This window comes from Pyxicephalus adspersus, chromosome 3 (assembly GCF_032062135.1).
Source record: "Pyxicephalus adspersus chromosome 3, UCB_Pads_2.0, whole genome shotgun sequence".
In the NCBI taxonomy this organism is placed as follows: Eukaryota; Metazoa; Chordata; class Amphibia; order Anura; family Pyxicephalidae; genus Pyxicephalus; species Pyxicephalus adspersus.
This window is the reverse complement of record NC_092860.1, coordinates 96215830-96233497: the sequence shown is the minus strand read 5'-3', so window position 1 is coordinate 96233497 and position 17668 is coordinate 96215830. Positions and strand designations below refer to the sequence as shown.

The following is a 17668-nucleotide window of genomic DNA, read 5'->3' as shown; positions in this document are numbered from 1 at the left end:
GCAGCGGGTTGCCGCTCCACCTTTCTCCCCCTCGGGGGAGAGAGCGCAGCGGGTTGCCGCTCCACCTTTCTCCCCCTCCACTCTCTCAATAGAGCAGAACTGTGCTGTATGTACTGCACTCATTCATGCATCGTGCAGTGGTTAGTCTTGAAAGATCCTTTCCAACGACAATGATTGCACGTGTGAACATAGCCTTAGGCTATGTACACATGTGCAATAATTGTCATTGGAAACAAACGATTAACAACCGATCGTTCGACAATTGTTAACAAAAAAAGTGCATAACGACTGGTCAACACCGCCGACGAACGAGGGATGTCGCTGGAAATGAACGACCGTCCCAGCGGAACTGATTGGGCGACGATCAATTGCTATCTATTGTGTGTACGGTCATTCAGTGATCATGGATTGTTCTGTGATACACTTTCTTCTCCTGTACATGTCACATACTGCATCATTCAAACGATCGGACCTAGTGTGTGTACTTTATTGGTGGATTATATTTGAACGATCGTATTGTTACAGCATGTAGAGATTTGTGCACAATACGATCGTTCAAAATAATCGTGAATAATCGTTAATCGTTCGTTTTCAAACGATAAATATTGCACTTGTGTACCTAGCCCAAGCCTTTTAATGGTTCAACCATGAAATGCGGACACCTGCTAGCACATGTGTATCCTCCAGAAATAAACCATGAATAGCTGAAATAGGCATTTTTTTATATAGCCATGGGTGCAACAACCTCTCTCACATTTTTCCACATGTATTAGTTGAAAAGCCTTATACTACATTGGGATGTTAGTGTCCAGCTTACAAAACACATTTTTTAATTGCATGAGTTGCAATTATTTTTCCAAGGGTACGCTAAACATTGTTTAATAGCTTTGCTATTATGTATTATGTTATATAATAATATCATATTAATTATATAGATGTATATTCTCTGCAGCTGTGTGAACTTGGTGGTTCATTATGAAGATACATTTTAAAGTCAGTCTGGGTTCCCTAACCTCATGGCACAGGGGGGCACCATCACTGAAAGCTCATATTTGAAGTTAATAATGATTATTTATTCAAAATATTAGTGTTTCTTGGAACTCATTAATAAATATTTCAATATATTACATATAATATGTTAACATTTGTTGCACATTTTGCAATATATGTATCGCAATGATGCCCTTTTGGTTAATTCTTTAAAAACATTTTTTTTTATTGTGTGTCTTTAATCTAGGAAGGGGAGAACATATTCTACTTGGCTATTGAGGACATAGACACAGACACAGAATTGCTCATTGGATACTTGGACAGTGATATGGAGGAGGTTGAAGAAGAAAACAAAGAAGCTGTCAGTGTAGTTTCCAAAGAAGAAGAAGACAGCAATAAAGAGGTTCCTCTTCCACCAGGGGAGAAAACTGAAACAGGTGAGTACTGTATTTATAAGGTTCTGATTATTCATGGATGCCAGTGACCTGAAATTTAGTGATGTATCGTTCTGTTTCATCTGTTTGGGAAACATGGCAGTGAGCTACACAGCACAGATTATACCTGTAGGATGGATGCCTAGGTGTATTTATACACCTAGGCAGTTCATGCTGAATGGAATTGTGCATTTCCTATGCCCATTTATTTTGATCAATGTAATGTAAAAGATAACGGTATGGAAATTTATACATTGTGAAATTTAAACATTTATACATTTATATACTGTGAAATCATTTGTTTTAGCCATTGGCTTGCCCATAATGGAAATATTAAAAGTAAATGATGACCAATGAAATGGTATTTCTGATTTTATTCTGCAAACACTTTTTACACAGATATTTACCACAATCAATTAAACTCCAAACATTTATTGTATTTATTAAATGCAACTGGTATAGATACCTGAATATAAACTGGTATCTGCATCTTGTATCCTCTGTATAGCAGCACTCAAACTAGGAGAGTTGGAGAACAATGGTAGGAGGGAGTGAGCAGAGGGATCAGCAGCCTACTGCTGCTCATTACCTGTCTGTGTACTGCTTAGAGGTTAGGTGGTGACCCATTTAAAAAACCAATGAACAATGGGTTGAATCTGTTGTATGGTATGGTGTTGTTCGGTAAACTTCTCCCATGTATGTATTTCAGCTTTGTATTTTACTGTTTTTCAGGAGTTTAACTTTATAAACCTCACCTTCTTATTTTCTTAAATTTAACATGTTAATTTTTGATTCTATTAAATGTTGTGATTTTAATTACAGAACACTGTAATCATAAAGAAGATCATGACTGTCCACTCTGTGAATCCAGTTTTCCCAGTCATGAAATTCTTGCTGAACATCTTCAAGCTTTGCATCAGAAACCAAGTGAAGAAAAGGAGTTTAAATGCAGAAACTGTGGAAAAAAATTTCCTGTAAAACAGGCTCTTCAAAGACAGTGAGTTGACAGTGAGATTTTTTTTTAATACATTTATATGACTTTTTCATGTGCTGTGTTAAATGTGAGCAGAAAGCAGTCAGGTACAGCTGGCAGATCTATTATAACCTGGATATATGTTTGAGGGGTAAAATGTGTCGGCTGACTTGCAAGCTCTGAATAGACTATAACAGCTCTCTTATGAATGACCTACACTCAGAGTACATTCCATCAATTACCCACAATATGGCAGTACATCATACGCCAGGCAACAAATGTAGAAGATTAGGGTACGTTGCATGTAAAGCCATAACTTAAAGAGGACTGGAAATCACATTTTCAACTTGGGTTTAAGGATGACACAATTGGTTATACTAATCTATCCAGGTTTTAATTTTCTTTGAACCTCCTAAACTGTCAAAAACTCCCCTGTCCTAGGTTCTCAGGAGGCTGCAGGGGCACATCAGAACTTGACATGGTCAGGCAAAGCGAAAAAAAAAGCTTAACTTGCTGACCAATCTTGTGATGATGCTTGAGCAGTGATGGAGGGCTGTGGGCAGAGAAGAAGGTCAGGAGTGGATGGCAAGGTGCCACACGCAAGATGGCCTCTTCCAAATATATAATAATTGTTTTATTTTTCATGGATGCAACCAGACACAACCAGCACCACTAAGGGGATGAGATTAAAGTGCTAGTAAGTGAGAATAGATATCTAATATGGAGTCTAATTTTAGTTTTAGGTCTGCTTTAATTGTGATGTGTAACATTGAAGGCATTTCAGAGCCACGCAAGGATCCTTTTTTCAATGCGGCTTGTTACTTTAAAGCGGAACTAAATCCTTCTACTCACCTATCCCTATTCCATCACAGGGCACCATGATTGTCCTTCTTTTCTTTTTTCTCCCTAAGATGTTTGTCGATCTTGGCTGGGATGACGGATGCACTGCAGGGCAGTGTCATTTATTTGCATCCATGGCATACAAAAATATACTGTAGTTTGTGAAAGGCAGCTGTTTTAAGGACCGGGTGGCCATACCCATACTGCTTTTTCATGTTTCTAGCGTTCTGTCCTCAGCTCCAGGAGTAGTGATGCTGCTGTCACACCTTTCTGGTTAGCCTATAGAGGAGCAGAGTAAATTAGAGAATGTTTTTATTTATCATGGACAACAATCATAATTACGACACCCAGTTTGCTAATCTCTGGATTAGTGGTATTTATGTGTTAGTGGGCAATGAATACATCTAATATCTAATGTAAACTTTTTTCTGACAAAGTGTATGTCCAAAAATACAGGGTTGCAAAGAAAGCAAAATTAACTGAAAAACTTGTTTAGTTTCACAATGCAGTGTTAAAAGGTTAGAAACCCAAACAACTGATTGGCAATTACCTTTAATTGTTCTGACTCCTATAAATTGAAATTAAATCTTGACTGAATGGCAGGCTTTGATATTTGTATTAGCTTATTATTTAAACCTAGACTGTCCTACAAGCTATAGAGGTCACCTGTAGCTATAAAATGGAAGATATGTAACATTTTTACACTGCTTTCTCTGTTGTAACTTGTAACCATTACTTTTGTATCTGTGCATTGCAATGTTTTCCTGGTACTACTTTTGTACACGCATAGAAGAGCATTTTCAGTAATATGCAAGTGACTGTCTGCTTTGGATTAATTGCATCTGAATTCTGTGGGTGCTTTTTGTTACAGTGTAAATGGTGAATGGATTCTAGCTATACTTATGTCTGGGTAGTACAACTCTGTATAAAGCAATTTCATGCACTAAAGGCTGTCATCAAATGCAGTCTGTTTGATTTTTTGGTTTTGGGTCAGGTAACACCTATTTTTACTGATTTTTCATCCAACATGTATATATTTCTCCCCCCCCCCCCTCTTTTATTACCACACTTTTTTATCTGTTCCCTTTTATGGTTTCTTTATCACAGTTCTGTTCCATCTCTTTTATAATAGAGTCTCAATATTAACTATTGAAAGGTCTCATACCATACACCAGTAAATTGTGGGGGTCTATTTATAAAGCAGTAAGTCTGACATTCAGTAAACATTCTCTGTTGGAGAATCAATCACTGTAATTGGAAACACATGGGCTAGGAAGATTTTTCACCAGAAAATGTTGGGTGAATGTCAGATTCATTTCTTTATGATCAGATCCTCCCGTATCTTTGTAAAGTGTTACTTTTTCACACATGTTTTCTCTAGTTTTCTGAAAGGATACGTGGCACTCCTGCAGCTATACTGCATCTGTGTATGAACTGGCTGCTGATTAGTTTTTATCTCTTATGATCGATTGGGCGGTTTTTATGGGGAAAGTTTTATGAGAAAACATTTTGTTTATTGCATTCCTATTGGGCAAAAAACACATTTCTTTGTTAATAATAAAACTCACAATAGGTTGATTTGTTAGCTAATATTCTCATTCCCAGTGGACAGTGGGTATTTTTGATGTCTTTGTGACAATATTGATACAGTGCACAATATCAGCTTAGCCAAGGGTTGACCACCACACCAAATCCTGTGCATTCCAATATCCATAAAATACACAACCATACCATGTCCACGTTTTGTACAGAAGGATGACCACAATGCATACCCAAAAACATAAAAATGTTATGATGATAGCTTTCTTGTGCTGACTGAACCCAGACCTCAATAAGCCTTTGCACTGTGCCACAGACTTTCAGATATTTGTCTTTTAAATTTATTGCTTAGATACATGTGACACAGTTGCAGATGTTTCCATTTTGTATGTACCTAACCTGGAAAAGGTCACCTATGTTCATTTGTAGGTAAATGCTACTGAGCGGGATTAGCTAAATATTTGACGTGGCATTTCCTGGGGATGTTTAAAAAGATGTATTGTGTTGTTGAATATATGCTCTACATACAGCATTTGTTGCTGTGTTTGCAGACACTAAATTGTTCTCTTTTCTTCAGTGTACTTCAATGTTCTGAGAATATCATCTCCGGAGACACTTCAGGGACTTATCAGTGTTCCGTTTGCAATACCTCCTTCGGCTCAGCGTTGAGGTTTTGTGTTTGAATTACTGAACTGCTGTCTTATTTCTGGCTTCCCTTTTGCATGCCCACTTTCAAGCTTCTTAGTCTTCTTTTTTGACATCTAACCAAGAAAAAGAAGTACATCTCTATCTTCTATATAGGTAATGCATGAGTTTGATCTCCTTCTTTAAAGCATGCACAAAAAAGTGTATAGCTAACCTTATTTAATTTATATTGTTTAATTTTAATTTTGTTTTTAGTTTTGAACAGCACAAAGAGGCATGCAAAGGAGATGTGAGATTTATTTGTAAAGCTGATAGCTGTGGGAAGAGATTTAGAAGCAAAGATACACTGAAAAAGCACAAGGAAAATGTTCATACAGGTATGTTTACACTGTGCATGACAAGTTTATTGGGACCCTTTCACCAACAAGAAGTAGTAAAATCACAAATCAAGTATTTTAAATGTTTGCTTGCATTATTTTTTCCTTTCCATAAGCATGTTTTATATTGACTTGCAATGTGCTTTTGAAATAGCAAATTTCAATAATTAGTTACCTGTAACAGCCCTCCCTTCTTTCACATCATAACCATTCCCTTTTCCAGGACGTTTCTAATTTCACTCTGTGCTTGCCCAGCATCTTTGTCCCTCTCTTCATCTCTCTACATAACCTAATGGTGTCCACTGTTTACTATGTACAAGCAAATTTTATTACACTGGCGCAATTTGTGAACCTAGCTACGTATTCCTCCATAATTTGGTTGGCTCACAGGTTAGCACTCTGGCCTTTGCAGCACTGGGTTCCAGATCTGAATCCCAGCCTGGACACTACTTGCAAGAAGTTTGTATGTTCTCCCCGTGTTTGCGTTGGTTTCCTCCCACATTCCAAAAATATGCAGTTAGGTTAATTGGCATTACCTCAAAATTAGCCTTAGACTGTATTTAAGACATATGGCTATGGTAGAGACATTAGATTGTGAGCCCCTTTGAGGGACAGTTGGTGACATGACTATGCACTTTGTGCAGTGCTGTGCAATATGTTGGTGTTATATAAAAATAGAAGTAAAAATAAATCAAATTAAATGAAATGGAATTCAATCTTTTAATATTCCCACCCAGACCTCAGATCACACATACAGTCAGAAGGTTTGGGGAGCTTCAGAGGCAGTAATAGTACCCACTTTCCCCCACCCCATTTGTACCCCTACAAAGTTCCCCCACTCAGGTTTCAGATTCTGAACCATCAGCATGTAGGCAATGCAATTTAGCACTTGGGAAAGTGTTGTCTCTTTATGTGACAAAGATAACCAAGAGGCCTCCAATGAACATTTATACAGCATTCTCTCTAATTATGAAACCATATATATATTATAATTGTGTTATGTAAATCTATAGATTTTATTAAATAAAATCTATAGTACAGCTTCTGCTCAAATGTAAAACTATTCAGAGGTGAGACAAGCTATATTTTTTCTCTGAATCTATACACCTATAGAACTCATAGACATAAGATGACAGTTTTGCCATTTCGGTAGTAGCAAATTCTGCATGATCAGACATACACTACACACTACCAATGCACTAAACATCTTCTAATATAAATGTAAAAAAATACCCAAGGATGGGTTAATAACTATAGGTAATTATAGTAAATTTTTCCCACTTTAATGTCATTGTGGTTTTTCTGCTGTTTGACATTGCTGTAAAAGTGAGAAATTTAATAAGAAAGGGTAAAACGTTATGGGCTACTAAATATGAATTAAATGTTATTGAGGTTGCCTGACTCCTCATATTTAAAAATACTGTTAAATAGACTACATAATTATTAATACTGATTTATTAAAGTATGTTCCGTGGTTTATTTGCTTTTAGTAGCTAAAAGAATTAGATAAGTGGGACCAAATCTGATACTCTTAAGCTACGTACACACTTCCAATTTTTATCGTTGTTAAACGAACGACGAACGATCCTGCACGATATCTACGAACGATCGTATAGCACCGATCCTGCACATACAGATAACGACACGATCGTTCGTAGATATTGTACACACAATAGATACGATCGTTTGAGCGATACAGGGAATGACGTGCACGACAGGAAGTGAACGAACGTTCGTTCGTCACGCATGCTCAGACCATGGACGATCAACGAACGATCGTACACACGAACGATGGTCAACGATCGTCGTCCAATCCGATCCGCCGGTCCGGTCGTTCGTTTCCAACGACTTTCCTCGTTCGTCGGCGTCGTTGGTTACTTTTTTTACGAACGATTTTTGCCCAATCGATCGTTCGTCGTTCATTTTGAACGACAAAAATTGGAAGTGTGTACGCAGCTTTAGAATGTCTCTGCAGGCTTGAAAAGGAAAATTATTTAATGAACCAGTTCTGCTAACTGAAAACCAGACCAGTTAACACAATATTTAGATGATGGCTAAGATCTCATAGCAGGCTGTTCATGTATAGGAAAATAGCTTTATACATTGCTTTTTTAAATGACTTTTCCTTGATAGGAGTGTTTAAATCTGATCCACGTTGTATTTGGTTTTTCTAGAGTGAAATCTAACACCTCCAAATGCTTCTTTAGAAACAATAGATAGTAAATATTCTAAAGCAACAATGGACATTGAGGTTGTGGAATAAAGCACATTCCTGTATCTTCTTCCTAACAACTAGGCTTTTATTGATTGCTGGGAGCTCGTATTCTGACTTTTATTGACTCAGAACTGTGTGACCACGTTTTAGTTATAACGAGGTCTCTTAGGAATTAGTACCCCAATCCTCTGTAACTGGTACATCCATAGTGTCCGTGCCATATTGTGAGATGTAATGCCATCACAGTTGTTACCCTATCAATATTTATTGCAATATTTTTTTTATTGATTTTTATAGAGCCCTGAAAAGGTGTTGTCAGGTGTATTGTAATGAACTAATTGTTTGGTAAATTCAGCTACAGATACAATAAATATATTTTGTACTTTAATTTCCTAAATTTTTCAGCAATTTAGGAAATGTTACCATGTCGTATTTAGGTAAAGTCATAGTAAATTATCTGCTATCCGGATTCAAAAATCCATTCTAATTTTCATGTCGATTATCTCTGCAAATATAGGGACAATTTTTAATTTCACAAGCAATAACCTATGCAAACACAGATTTTCTGTGAAAAAAATGCCATATGATCATGTCAATATTAGCTTCAAATTGCTCATTCCGTAGGCAAACGTTTATGGCAAACATACACACAAATTGTTCAACAGATTGTCAACAATAAATTTCATCTCATTTAGTGGCATGCAAAATCATATACTAAAAGTCTGTTTTTATTAGAAGTAAAAACAAATTTTGTTTTGTCCTCCTGTATTTTTACCCCTATAGGTATTTACCAATAGAAAAAATACTGTATATAAGCTGTTTTTAAGATAAACTTAACAGTTAACAGTTACATCACAAAGTCCTACAAAAAAGGCTGGATAGAAAATTATTAAAAAAATATAATCCTACTTCATTTATTATTAGAATAGAATGTAAATGGTCTTCCACAGGAGAAAATGTAAATAGATCTTTATTGCAGAAAAAAAAACTTACAATTTATTTTGGTTTCTGAAACTCATGTCAAGAGCTGTAACCATTGAAGGTGGCACTGGGAGAGAGTGCAGAGGACAGATATGGTTATGAAAAGATAAAAAACCATGATACAAAACGTTAGTGATCCATGCTTGTGGCTGGCAGTTGAATCCAATATTTTAAATAATTTTTAATTTTAGTGATACAGCTTACACCAAAACAAGTGGCTGCAAATTGTTGAAAATAGGCTGAGGATACAATAATTGAGTAAAATTGAGGTTTACCTTTAAGATAGAAGCCCATGTTTATGAAACTCTGTGTTTATTGCTTTCTGGGTGTTTCTAAATCAAATACGTCCAGATATACTATGCCCCAGAGGAGGAGGTTGCAATCTGTAAAGAATTCAGTTCATTCATTCATTGGAACTACTGTAACATGTATCTAAGTATGAACAATATATAGACCATCAGTGGTAAAGAAACTATTAATGCACTTTGACACATTAATGTGTTGTTCTGAGAATTGCTAACAATAAGAGGTGTAAGTCATAGGCATATTATTAATACACATTGGCAGAATCTTATGAGTTATGCTCTAAAGTCAATTTACAGTGGATACAAAGAGAAAGTGTATGAAGAACGACACACAAACATACCATTAAAGCTATATTTTTATAGCTTTTCAGGCATTCTATATAAACTTATACTGAGGAAATTCATGGTGTGCTTGCCATTTGATCTTACAGTCTTGAAGGTTGCCATAAAAACCTAAATGCTGTACAAAGACAGAATCCTAGAGCTTGACCTACTGTCATGTTTTACTCTGGTCTTATTAACATAACAATGTAAGAGTTTAGACTTCCTTAATGTGTTCCATATCTCTTTAAAATATATATCTGTGCTAAGTCTCTTTGAAGTGTCTACTACTCTTCACAGTAAAATAATATGTTCTAATACTACTCCTAAATTTTCCTCATGTTATTTGTGTTGATATCTGTTTTATATTGAAAATACTAACCATAAGAATCTTATTCACATCCTTAATGTACTTACAGGTTGTATGTCCCCCGTTCCCTTCTTTCCTTAAAGGCTGTATATATTTGTTTCTCCAGTCCTCTGATATAGTTTATCCGTTAGCCCTTTTGTTGTCCATTTCTGGATATGCTCTGTCTTCCCACTATTGTTATTTTTTCACCCAGAATATCACAGGATTTAATTGGAGAGCAAACAATCTTTAGGGCCAGGTTGAAGATATTAGCAATTGCTCAGCCACTTGATAGTTGTTCACTGATCATTTTTCCATTAAAAAACATGTTTAGTACAATTACGGCATGAAATTAACTTTTGTTTCTGTTTTATTTCGGTAAACCTTCATTTGCCAATCATTCTATGAGAAGTTATTTTATGTATTTTTAGTCCCCACTTATTGTGCTGAACTGTGTTCATGAAAAACTCTATCTTTGCAAACAATGAGATTTTAAAACAGTGTTTAAAATCATTAGGTAAGAATGTGCTATGTCCAATTTCCCTTAGATATGAAGATGTTGCAAAACATGATATTGCTGGAAATAAACAAATAAATAATTGGAAACAGATATTTGTTCTAGTGCATTTTAATCTTTCTAAAAGAAAATAATTAGGATCTCACTAGACATTTACCACATCACATTAAAGCCCATATGGCAGTTTAGGGGTATAACTTTTTTGTAACCATGAGCTAATGTTTCACTTGTAAATTATGTAAATTAAGTAGTCACTGGATATTCACCCACATCAACATACATAATATTACAGATATTGTGTAAAGCAGATTGTAACATTACTACAGGTAAGCTTACTGCAACTGAGAACAATCTATAAAACATTACAACATTTATTTTTCATGTCTTATCACTATTTTAAATACATTTTCCAGTATTAGATATTATTAGATATATATTAGAGAGTGCACTTAAAACATCTGAACACCTGCTTTCTTTTTTTCTCTTAGAAATTGTGATTTATTAGAAACATGTGAATGCTGTCAGTTTTATATGAAATATTCATAAATACATTTTTTCCAGGAAACTATAAGAAAAAGCTTATGTGCACTGTTTGTAACAAAAAGTGCTCTTCGTCAATCAACCTCCAAGAGCATCGAAAGGTCAGTTAATGAAGGTTTGGCACATGGCAGGTCTGACTTGTAAATATATAAGGTCAGGGATTACAAGTGTTGACAATTTACTGTCTTTTATGTTATTGGTTGGTGTTCATTGGACTATAAAATGTTGGTGTAGTAACTGGCTCCTGGAAACATTTTTATTAATTTTACAGGCAGAGTCTGTCTTCCACATTTGGCAACATTATCTATATGTAGTTTATCCTCCTCAGGATTACAATCAAAAAACAATTTCAACAGCCACCTTTTTGCTTTTTTTGTTGTGTAAATACCATGAGTTAGTTTGTGCACATATTACATGCTTGTTAATAAAATGATTTCAGATTTTGCCAGTCGACAGTTTACATGAATAAGGTTAGCCCAGCATTTATTAATTAAGAAGTCTTGTAACATTCATTATTTCTTCAAAATAAGAATAACTAATGAAAAAGACATTCTAAAAATACATCAGATGTACCATGAAGTTTAGTCAGAATGTCTAAACTGTAAAACCGCCAAATAGAAAAAGAAAGACTTAAACTGCTTGCCTTAATTTTTCTAGCCTGGTGATAGAGATGACATAAAAAGCATGGCACAAATTAAAAGGAATAATAAATAGCTCTTTTAACTTTTTACTACAAAACTCTGCCCGCTGTATACAGAACATCTTTTTCCCATGCCAAGGGATAGATAGGGAGAACATTTCATCAAGAGAATAAACTTTTCTGCCTCTCGTGGATCTAAAAAAGGAATTACCCCACCCCTCCCTACCTATGAATATATATTTCCCTCGGTAACATTGAATATGGCTAGACTGAGCTTACTATACATTTATAGTTTTTACCATAGTTCCACTATGTTATGATAGTTATTACATTTATTTTGTTTACTATTGCTATTACATCTAATTCACTCATTTAGCCTGTTGCAGCCTACAACTTCCTAAAGCAGCCATTTTTGATTTTTCATAACTCTGTAGGACAGTAGTTTTTGATTAAAAGAATGCCCATTACTTTGAAAATCATTTCATTTTTTCTAGAATTGTGTGCATCTTAAACTTGGCTGTCACCCATGTTCTCAAGGTACCTCATCTGTCATGGCACAGAACACTCTCATTAGACTTGGAAATGTGGTTAACTTGTACCACATGCTAACTGAGGAAATGTCATCCTTCTTCGTCAGTTTCCACAAACTAACCATCTGAGCAATGAAATGACAGGGTACATGTGGTCTAATCAAAGCCTAGGTACATAAATTGAAGGGAAGAAAAGCACTTAGTGCAAAGAAGGTCCACAGATGTCCAGTTAACTGCAAAAATGGCCGACTCACCTTTTGGTAACCATGTGCATAAATATTTTTCATGAAAGTTTGTTATTTTTTTTCAACAATATATTCAAACTTTTAAAAAAAAACTTTTTAAAATGAACATGTAACATTTAATTAAAAAAAATAGGTTTGCTGTTTTAATTGATCTAACCATCTGGTTTACATATAATTTGTTTTGCAGAAAATACCACATACACAATCAATAAGCTGTGTAAGATATGTTCTGAAATGTTACTCTAGTTTGCCTCATTTACATATGCCCTTTATGTAGCACCGTCTTAAAGCATTAGTTCACCGGCATAAGAAAGCACATGAGTAACCACACTGCCATCTCTTTGCCAGTCTGAATATAGCCTAAGGTTAAATACATACATGCAATGGTTCTCGTCCGATAATCAGCTTGGGGCTGATATCGGACTAGAATCTGGCAGGTGTACAGTGCTTGTTGTCTAAACGACCGTCCTGGCTGATCCATTGACGATCATAATGCAAGTGAAGGGGAGAGAGTGCAACAGGGTGCTGTACCATTGTTTACCCCCCTCCTCTCTCCATAGAGAAGAACGGTGCTGTATGTATAGTGCTGGTTCATGCATTGTGCAGTCGTTTGTCATTGGAAAGGATCTTTCCCAATCCTTTCAAACAACAAACGACTGCACGATGCATGAACGAGCACTGTACATATTGCACGTGTGTATGTAGCCTAAGATAGATGTATATTATTTGATAACTTTACACACAAGCACAGTTGTCTCACTGTGGCAATCTTAGCAATTCACAATCTCCACCTTCCCAAACCAATACCATCATCGTTTGGTAGTTGCAAATCTTGAGTTAGAAAATAGTGGAAACGATAAACTGTTGTAAATAATGGTCAGGCAATTATCACATAGCTTTTGCTTCTATCTTCACTATATATTATATTTACCATCCCTACCCAGCATTGAAAGCAATATCTTGACTGTAAATATAGAAGAAACAGAAACTGTTTCTTTATTAGGGTGTCACCCAGTAGAGATTAATAATGCAGTGGGGCTCACAGTTTATAGGAAAGATTTTCTGGTGGTTGAATTTATGATTCTACGACTACATGAACACATTAGATAATTGTTGTTCTAAACAAACATTTGTCAAATGAACAAGCATTTACAAAGAACAACAAGTCATACATTTAGCACTAAAAGAAAAGTCTGCCTGGCAACTGCTAAATAAAGCAGACCTTACACTAAAATGGAAGATCCCTTTAGATTTTTGGGGTGGATCCATGTGGAAGCAAAGCAGGGAATATCTTGCGAGAAGATGCTTTCAATAAAATGGAATTTCTTCACTAAAGAATTCATTTGTTCCGCAGTATACATAAATCCACCCACACCACCTCTACTTTAGTAAAAGGTCAGTTTTAAGAAGGAGGTCAGCGAAGACTATCTTCATATACCTCTTAGTAAATGCCTATCACTCATACCTTATGCTGTTATATGATTTTTTATTACCGCTTTTTTGTTTTGAAACACCTGGAACAAGCTTTATCAATAGAGTTTGTTTAAGCTGTTATCATATATATGTGTTAAGTTGAGCTCAAGGCATTCAAGACACAATAGAGCACTGTATACGTTAATGAATCAATTAAGATATTTGTAAAGGATGCAAACAGTGTTTGTACCTTAATATAACTTAACACCCAGCTCTCGCTGTCCCTGTTAGTTGTACTGCAGTGTCTATATAACCTAGGACTTTAGAGATTGTCTGCCATGTCTGCCTGTTCTGTATGTCAGAGCTTTGTTAATCTCCAAAGTGGTAAACTCCCATATATGTAATTTATCTGAGTATTTATCTTCTTGAGTTTTTATTCATTCAAATCTAGGTTTTTAGTCTCATCCTTATTCTACATAAAACACATCCAGTGGGTAACAATTATGTAAATGCATTTTGATAAGAAAAAAACTGATTATTTTTGTTTACTATGAATTTTTGTTTGTGATGAAACTATTTAAAATAATGACTATTCTTTGTGAATAACTATAACGTTTACCAGACTTTTCTGTCTGCAGTATTCATTATATATATATATATATATATATATGTGTATATGAACATGAGAAGTAAAACTGACACATTACTTTAGAAGCTAGTACAATAAATGACAGAATAATGGTAAAATGACATGATTAAATGACAGCTGGGATACATTTCCATTTAGGCGTATGTTTAAATTGTGGTATTACAACATAAGCCCTTCTTACTAATGCATAAATAGCAGGGGACTGAGGATTAGTGGAATACAGGACAGTAGGGAAAGTTCCCTTGCATGGTAATGATGTCACACCAGGAAATATGACTGAAGAAGAATAGTCTACATATAAAATGACACATGAACCTAACTATATAACTTGTCACAGAACAGATTTGTATTGTTGGAGCCTGCATACCATATTTCCATATTCAGATCATATCCCTGATTGTGCTACAGACATGCAGGATAGAAGTTTGATACTATCCACAGTTTTTGTAATAAATCTAGCAGAGAAGGGATAGAGCTTTAAATATTGCTGTGACATCAGGGCAACAAATTACAGCAAAGAGTCACCAGGACAGGAAGCCACTGACAGCTATAAAACATTTAAATGAATCATAACATATCCCTGCTGTGTTGTATTTTCTGTGCCCATTTTCCTTCACTACTGGGACTTAAAATTCCAAAAAATACCCCTGAAGGAGATACAGTAAAAAAAAACTAATCTTTTTTTTCTGTTCCTCTTTTCAAAACAACAAAAAAAGTTTAGGCTAGAGCTGGCTTTATTATCTAGTAATTTTGTATGTATGTTCTTAGTATTGTGTTTAGAATAGACAATTGAATCAAACCTTTTTTAGTCAGATAAAAAATGTTTGAGTGTTAGTGTTTTGTATTCTTTTTTGAGTCAACAGGTGAATCTTTTGGCTTCTTTTTAAACTTTTTATGTAAAACATATCAATGTTTACTCCAAAACACAAAAAAAAACAGAATCACACAATTGTGTTTTGGTGAAACTTGGTAACAGCTGCTTGTGCATTGCAGTTCCGTTGTTTTGAAAAGCACTTCTACAATGCTCTTTAATTGCAGTAGATCACAACAAGTTTTAACATAAATTGTTATTCTGTAGCAGGGGTCGGCAAACTCCGGCCTTTAGGCCAGATACGGCCTAGCTGGTAGTTCGTTCTGGCCTAACACCCCTTGGCCGATCCGGCCTAATGCTAGCCAGTAACCCGCGGCTCCCGAGCTGCGGATTTGCCAGGGGGCATTAGAAACTACCAAAGCCGGAGCCGCTGGAATTTCGGAGCCCAACTTGCAGTTGCTCCCCTATTTACCGCGGCCTGCGTTGATACTTCCGCCGCCGCGGTAAATAAAAAAAGCTCCCTGAAGGTAAATTTCACTTCAAGGGGCGTTACCTTGTGGTGGCTAGGGCCATCAGGGCGGGTCTGGCCTAGTGTGCTCCCGCCCACCATATAAATGGCCATAAAACTTTGCCGACCCCTGTTCTGTAGTATGAAAAAATGGTTCAGGTATGTTTTGTGGAAACTCTGATGTTTTGGTGTCCCATTTAAAATAAATAGGCTGTCTTGCTGGTGTTAACACAACAGAACAGAGTCGTGTAAATTCCTCAATACATTTTTTTCTTATCACATCACTTATCACATTATGTTACATTATGTAAGCCTAAACAACTACTGAATGGTGATCACTGGGTTGTCTTATGTATTTGTACATGAAAGGTCTTAACATTTTTTTTTTAGTATTAAGTGTATTTGGACAAAACCTTAGTGATGCATATCTGATTCAAGTGCATGGAACCTGGAGCAACTGAATCAAACAAACTGCCTGGTTCTGCTGCTTTCCTGGTGGGATAAGCCAGGGCTGGAGGTGTCAGGTCAATTTTACCATTCCATTTCAATAGATATGAATGTGCCTTAATAAATGTACTCAGTTTGAGCATGTCCGCACACTTGACTACAATCTAAAATCAACAGGCAACTTTAGCCTCCACTATAATGCAGTACTTGTACAGTCCCCTGGATTCAGTTGAATTAAGATCATAAAAATTCATTATCAGGGCATTTGTTGCTTTCCTTATATATATGGTTGAAATTGTGATTCTGCAGGCTGTTATGTGTAATGTAAGGCCCTGGTCCAATGTGAATGCTTAATCATACTCCAGTTCCCCATACTAACACTGTGCTCTTAATGTAAACACAATTAACCAGTTAGCTTGAGGAGACAGTTTGCATTTTCCCAGCACTCATTTGTTGTACCCAGGGCCTGGGTATCCAAAGCATGGCACCTGGGGAAATAAGGATAGATGAAGGACCCAGTACCTACAGGGTATGATCAAGCCAAAAATGTCTACCTGAAACACAGAACTAGAGCAACTAAAAGGACAGCATCAAGTGTAATACATTAGTATTAATGTTAAACAGCCAAGTGAGCTATCCAGGGGGCAGAGAGAGAGTTCAATGTGGAAGATCAAACAGTGGGAGGTCAGGCAGAGACAAAGTCAGCAACAAAGATTCCAACAAATAAGCACACCTAACTGGACAAGGTGATCCAGAAAGAGAACAGCTTTTAATTGGCCTCGATTCAGTGAGAGAGCAGGCACAGTCTCATAGGCTGCAGGTGGCCCCATAGGCCGAAGGGTCATGAGAGGGCAGACCCCTCTGGTTATGTGTATGCCCACTACACGTACGACAGGCAACACAGTGTCAAAAGAGAGTGTATTGCAAGCAATTACATGTGAGCAACTGACATCATATACGTTAGTACTGACAATTAAAAGTAAGGGGGAATATGTCTTGTTATGGGCACGAACAGAGCTAAAGTGTCTGTACACCTTTCTTAGAATACATTTACTAAATTCTCACTACAGACAAGAGATAAAAAAGTCTACATGGTTGCTTATAGATGTTTGGAGTGGCTACATATGCAGGCAAAATTTGATCTTTCTTAGGCTTCTGTGCCAACTAACACATTGCTGGGTTCAACAGATGGCTGTATGTGTTGAGGCATTTAGGCAGGACAGAAAAACAAACTGCATTCAGGATTAGTGATTAGACAAGATGTTTTAGCCTCCCTGGTTGCTTTTCACCAATATAAATTTGGGAAAATACTGTTTGTGCCATTAGATTTTTCAGCTGAGCCAGGGGACTGTCACTGAATATCTATGGACACCTTATAGGCCATTATATTTATTAGAAA

The 17668-nt window shown here is 36.2% G+C and overlaps 1 protein-coding gene across 2 annotated transcripts in view; it reads left to right on the top strand.

Moving 5' to 3' along the window:
• Positions 1–17668, top strand: part of PRDM5 (PR/SET domain 5) — an 87260-nt gene that overhangs the window by 16888 nt on the left and 52704 nt on the right. For both annotated transcript variants that reach the window (XM_072405784.1, XM_072405783.1), the window contains exons 4-8: positions 1238–1427; positions 2247–2421; positions 5354–5446; positions 5677–5798; positions 11048–11127. In XM_072405784.1, coding sequence (XP_072261885.1) covers positions 1238–1427; positions 2247–2421; positions 5354–5446; positions 5677–5798; positions 11048–11127 — 660 coding nt within the window. The remainder of the gene's footprint in view (positions 1–1237; positions 1428–2246; positions 2422–5353; positions 5447–5676; positions 5799–11047; positions 11128–17668) is intronic.